The 5,881-nt window shown below is 36.1% G+C and overlaps 1 protein-coding gene across 1 annotated transcript; it reads left to right on the forward strand.

Annotated features, from left to right (window-relative positions):
• Positions 1-1,688: 1,688 nt before the first annotated feature.
• LOC116869535 (E3 ubiquitin-protein ligase Topors-like) lies at positions 1,689-5,515 on the forward strand. Its single transcript, XM_032860871.1, has 2 exons — positions 1,689-1,724; positions 3,166-5,515. Exon 2 carries the CDS (start codon positions 3,170-3,172, stop codon positions 5,360-5,362), a length of 2,193 nt encoding a protein of 730 aa, XP_032716762.1. The 5' UTR covers positions 1,689-1,724; positions 3,166-3,169; the 3' UTR covers positions 5,363-5,515.
• The last annotated feature ends 366 nt before the right edge of the window (positions 5,516-5,881 follow it).

The following is a 5,881-nucleotide window of genomic DNA, read 5'->3' on the forward strand; positions in this document are numbered from 1 at the left end:
CAGTTTTGGAGTGGAGTCTTTTGGGTTTTCCACATATAGTATCATATCATCTGCAAAGAGTGATAGTTTGACTTCTTCTTTGCCGATTTGGATGCCTTTAATTTCTTTTTGTTGTCTGATTGCTGAGGCTAGGACTTCTAGTACTATGTTGAATAGCAGTGGTGATAACGGACATCCCTGCCGTGTTCCTGACCTTAGCGGAAATCTTTCAGTTTTTCTCCATTGAGAATGATATTTGCGATGGGTTTTTCATAGATGACTTTGATAATATTGAGGTATGTGCCCTCTATCCCTACACTTTGAAGAGTTTTGATCAGGAAGGGATGCTCAACAGATACTTTTTTAAAAAAAATGTGCTAAGTATGGTGTTTAGATGAGATTATCTTCTGAGGGCACTTTCTTTCTTTTTTTCTTTTAATTTTATTTATTTATTTGACAGAGATTACAAGTAGACAGAGGGGCAGGCAGAGAGAGAGAAAGGGAAGCAGGCTCCCTGCTGGGCAGAGAACGCGATGCAGGATTCGATCCCAGGATCCTGGGATCATGACCTGAGCCGAAGGCAGAGGCTTTAACCCACTGAGCCACCCAGGTGCCCCAGAGGGCACTTTATTTCTAATAAGCATTTTTTTTCACAAAATCCTTTTTATATTTATTATCTCATTTGAGTCTTTCTATAAACCTCATTTTATAGATAAGTAATCCAAGACTCAGAGAGTGTATGTGAACTTGCCAAGGGTAATAGTAGAATAGGAACTTGTTTCTATACTGTTCTTTCATCTATATAATGCTGACATCCGTATGAGGGTTATGAAGATATGAGGTTCTATATTGCCATATACTTATGAGAAATGGTATTTATTTTGGATTATAAAATCACATAAAACACATGCTTTTAAAAAGTGATGTACTGTCTTGGGGATCTGTAATGAAACTGACTCAAAATAACACTAAAATGAGGGTTCTGTTGAATTGCTATTAGGTATCAAGCATAACACAAAGCTCATCAAACCCCTCACATATCTTATGAGTTAAATTGTTTTCATCCTAGATCTGAGAGAAGTTGAATAATCTTAGTACACAAGACTAAACTTGAAAGTAGTATAACGGTAAGCAAAAAAAAAAAATTTATTTTGAGTGACCTTCCAATTATGTTGCCTATATTAACTGGTATTTAGCTCTAATGAATAAAGGTGTCCCCCAACAATACATTTTAATAATTTTGGGTCCAAAATTTTATATACAAACAACCGAAATGTTGGTTAATCACCTTGCATACATGCTAATCGTTTATTCATATCTTGCATTTAAAGGAAAAGGGTAACTTTCTGACTAAATGATTTAAATGCAAATATTAATACTAGACTAGTAACTATTCTTTTGAAGAATTTATTCATTAGGAAAACCCATGTTCCACTTACTGCTACTGTTCTGAGTCAGACCACTTGTTACAATATTGGCTCTGATTAGAAAATCTATGAGAATATTAAAAAGTCCCTGGAAACCTCTAAGTCATGGATTTGAATCCTATTTTATCCAGGGTTTGCATCTTAACATAACTTGGAACATTGCTGGAAAATATAAGATGTCAAAGTCTATGGAAAACTTGGAGTTGTCTCTCCTCAGTCCACAGCAGAACTTGTCTAGTGTTCTAAATTCTGTCTCTAAGGCAAACAAAATAGCAGCTAAGGCTCAAATGAGTGCGGACAACTCCAGATCTCTAGGAGGTAAATTTGCTAAATAATGTAATTTCTGTTATTTTTATTTTTCAAGATGAATGAAGACTTAGTGAAAGCATTACCTTTGGAAAGCGTAGCTTGAAGCTCCAGGGGAAAGGATGACAGTTATGCACATCCCCTGTACTCATTTTATTTTCTGATTCTCTTAAGAGCCAACTTTTGCTCCCTGTTATTTCTATGGGTTCATGCTTATAATGGCTTGTTTTTTGTTTGTTTGTTTTTTTAGTGATTTTTGATTGTGAACTCACTTAGGGAAAATTTGTCATGAGACCTGGGTTTAAGTTCTGCTTCTACAGGGATAATGAATGTTTGCTTCTGCCAATTGCCTGTGGTCACTACCAACTTCAAAATAAATTATCCTTTTGAGGTTTTTAGGAAACCCAACTGAATTTACTCTGCAGAGTATAACTCTGCAGAGTGTAACCAAAAACAATAAATTGTTTTTTAAGCTGAAATTTCCTGCTGACTCTTGTGTGGGTGCTCCCCCCTTTAATTCACCTTTTTCAGTGAAAATGTAGGCATTCAGGTATATAGACTTATAGAGATGCTTCCTATTGGACATTCACCCTTGGAAAGAGTCCACTGTCTCCTGTCATCTGTGGCTATCAGTGCTGCCATATCAGAACTGAAGCTCAAGGACACCAGACATGGGTACCTAAGTAGACACCAGACATGGGTACCTAATTTTTTTCCTCTCAGAATTTTACTAATTTGCTCAACTTAGATATATTTATAATTAGCTAAATTTACAAATAATAGCTAGCATTATTTTTTTATTCCTAGTGAGACAATTTTTAAGGTTCACAATACTGCCAGAGATGATGATTCTCTAAAATTTATAAAAGTCTAAAATACTTCTATATAAACATGTTCACTTAACAATGTACTCAGCCATGTTCTTATATTAGTACATGTAGGCTTGACTTTTTTAAATCAATGGCTACCAAATAAATACTAAGGATAAACCATAATTTATCTAGCAAGTTCTCTATTAATGGATATTTATGTTGTTTTCAATTTTTTGTTATTATGAAGAAAACCTCAAAATAGTCAACATATATATATTTGTAGATTTCTATATCTAAATTAGATCTCTAGAGTTAGAATTGCTAAGTTAAAGAATATAATGAATTTTGATATTTCCAATTTTCTTCTCAGTATTTGCAACAATTAATTTGAATAAGAAAGAAAAAAAATCCAGTGTGCCTGAATCCTCAATAACTTTCTCTAATGGGTTTTATTGAGCATATTATTATTAATTTGAGGGAATAGTTTGTTTCTTAACCTTGTTCTAGAATTTATCCCTTGGAGAGAAAAACTGTATTACAGAAATATGCATGAAATGTTTTTAACAGATATTTTTCATGCCATATAAGGACTTGATTCAAACCAATTTTTCTCATATATAACTGAAATACAATCTTTCCAGGGCAATGCCATTTGATTTCTCATCTGACTGTGAATGTCCTAACTGCTTGGAGAGTACTCAGAATGAACCTGATTGGAATCCCTGTTTCAACAAGAGTCGTAATGACTCTTTATATTCAAGATCAAGAAAGAAATCCATGCTTTCTTCTGGTGTGCAGTGCTTTCCTTCTCAGTGTTGTTCCACCAGGCCAGAGAGTGACACCAAAGAAGACTCAGGCTTTCTTCCCTCAGAGGAGGAAAGCTACATGGAGTCTTCTCAAAACAACTATGTCAGTCTGAACCCTGAGGGCATTACAAGGAAAATCAGACCATTGAAAGAGTTGACTGTCCAGGAATTACTGAGGGAGTTCGGGGATAGTGGGAAATTCCAGCCAAATTCCACGTCTGTAGGCCACTTTAGAGATCAGGTGGTAATGAAGTTCAGAAGAGCTCTGTATTATTCCGGAATTTGGGTGACACATGTCCAAGGCTACAGACTTGAAAAGCATTTGTCAGCTAATTATTTCAAGAGAAACCCTGGTTGTTTACATCGGCTGGTCCCCTGGCTGAAACGGGAACTAACAGCTGTTTATGGAGATTATGGCTATACAGTGAAGAATATCCTATCCACTATTCTCCAACACATGACAGAATATGATCTGGACAGTGAGTCCTTCATTCACCTCCTGGAACCTTATCTCCAACAACACACTCACCATTTTCTGCATGAGTTTATCAGTTTTGTTCATTCACCTTATAACATGGAAACCTATGACCAACGAGCCATTTATCAATGTCCTTCCATTTCACCATGGGTAAAAAAGAAGTCCATAGCATCAGCTTCTGTTTTGCCTTTGTCTAAGGATCAGGCTCTACTGGCATCTCAGCATGATACAAGGCAGTCTAGAAATACCCGGGACCAATGGAATAATGAGCAGAAGCCTCTGTCAGGCTTAAAACCATTTCCAAATGGTAACTCTTCCTTGAAGAAATCTGAATTCTCACTACTTCATCATAAAACAGCAAGCAAAATCCATGCTTGGATCAAAGACAAACCAGAATCAGGAGATCAAAAAGGCACAACTTCTGCTAATATATTCCTGAATTATACTACACCAAGGGAAAGGGGCCCAAGCTTACGGAATTGCAAAAAAAAAGTTCAAGAGAGGAAAATGGAAGGAATAAAGTTGCTTCCTGGTCACGTCCAGGATCTGGGAAAGAGTGAAACAACTGCATGTACTTTCAGTTCCCCAGCAATTTTTAATCAGGGGCAGCCATTTCAATACAATTTAAGAGAAGAAAGGATTTTGAGTCCTGACCAGGAGATCAACTTCCAGAAAAAAGAAGCAGAAAAAAATACATACTCAGATTCTTCACCGAAGATTTTTCAAAGAAGATTGCCCAGAGAAAGATCCTTGCTAAGCTGCAAATCCAGAAAGAGAGACCCTTCTTGGAGCTGTATTTCAGAAATTGCCCTTTCTTCTAAGAGAAATAGTAGGAAACTGAGCTCTTTTAGAAAAAAGAGATTGAAGGGCAAACAGTCCTCCCAATTTGCAGAAGCTGGTTCACATTTCAGTAGAAGAATCCAAAGACCATCAAGGTCCAGTACTCACAGATCCAAATCTTGGTGTGTTGGGCTTACAAAGAGATCTTTAAGCAGAGAATCAAGTAATCCCTCTCTCAGAGGAAGTCACAGAAGCGAATGCTTCACCCAAAATATATGCTGTGACCACTCAAAAGAAAATAATGTGCATAGTTATGAATCCAACTGTGGAAGAGCATCTTCGACCACAGTCCAATATGCGAAACTTCCTTCAACTTCTGGGAAGAGACCCAAGTGTTCTTCTAAAAGTGAGAGTACTTCCCAAGATGGAAGCCACTGTAATAGTCTCACATGCCCACAGATTGAGAAACACAGATCCCCAAATAAACAAGAAATGAGGCAAAAATCTACATTTCCAAGAGGTGGCAAAACCAGAGCAGTTAGGCACAGAAAAAACAAATGCCAGTGTCTAGATAAAAAGACCACAAAGGAAATCAGTGATGAAGTTGGGGATCTGAATGATATAAGGCAAAGGAGTAGTCTTTCTGAGTGTGCACCTGCCTGCAGGAGGCAAATCCAAAAGAAAAAAAAGTCAGGTCATCAGAAATGTCACTGGGCCAAGAATGAACATAAAGGAGACAAAGTATCAGAAACACAAGGTTGCAGATTGTTTTGAAAGGCAAATGAGTCTATTCAGTTAGCCACCAAGGATCTTTGAAAATAATAATATTAATCTGGAAAAGACTCATCCCATTGCTTTGTAACTGGAACTAAAAGCCTGATGAATTAAACTTAAGGCTTCCTGTAGAGACAAATGCATATTATTAAATTGGCCATAAATGTAAATATTATTTTCGTCTGCCTTTTTTTCTTGTGAACTGAATTCTTAAAACATTTGGCTTTTTTCGTTCCTAGATTTAACTATGAAGATTATCTGCCAAAAGTTGCAAACACCACAAAGACCATATTAATGATAGGAGTATATGTTACTTAACAAGTTATGGATATTAAGTACTACTAAGCACAAGTGTTGTTTTTTCAAAAAAAAGATATATTTATTTTTTTAAATATATAATCTATGAATTCTATAAACTATTCTATAATATAATTATTAAGTATATATACGTGTAAATGTGTGTGTGTGTGTATAAATAAAAAATAAAAATTCCAAGCACTCTCCCTCCAATGTAACTGG

Source organism: Lontra canadensis, unplaced genomic scaffold, assembly GCF_010015895.1.
Source record: "Lontra canadensis isolate GAN:19392208 unplaced genomic scaffold, GSC_riverotter_1.0 scaffold19, whole genome shotgun sequence".
Taxonomy (NCBI): Eukaryota; Metazoa; Chordata; class Mammalia; order Carnivora; family Mustelidae; genus Lontra; species Lontra canadensis.

Excerpts from the sequence above, each read along its gene's own strand:
- LOC116869535 (XM_032860871.1), top strand. The coding sequence starts at position 3,170 with ATGCCATTTGATTTCTCATCTGACTGTGAATGTCCTAACTGCTTGGAG.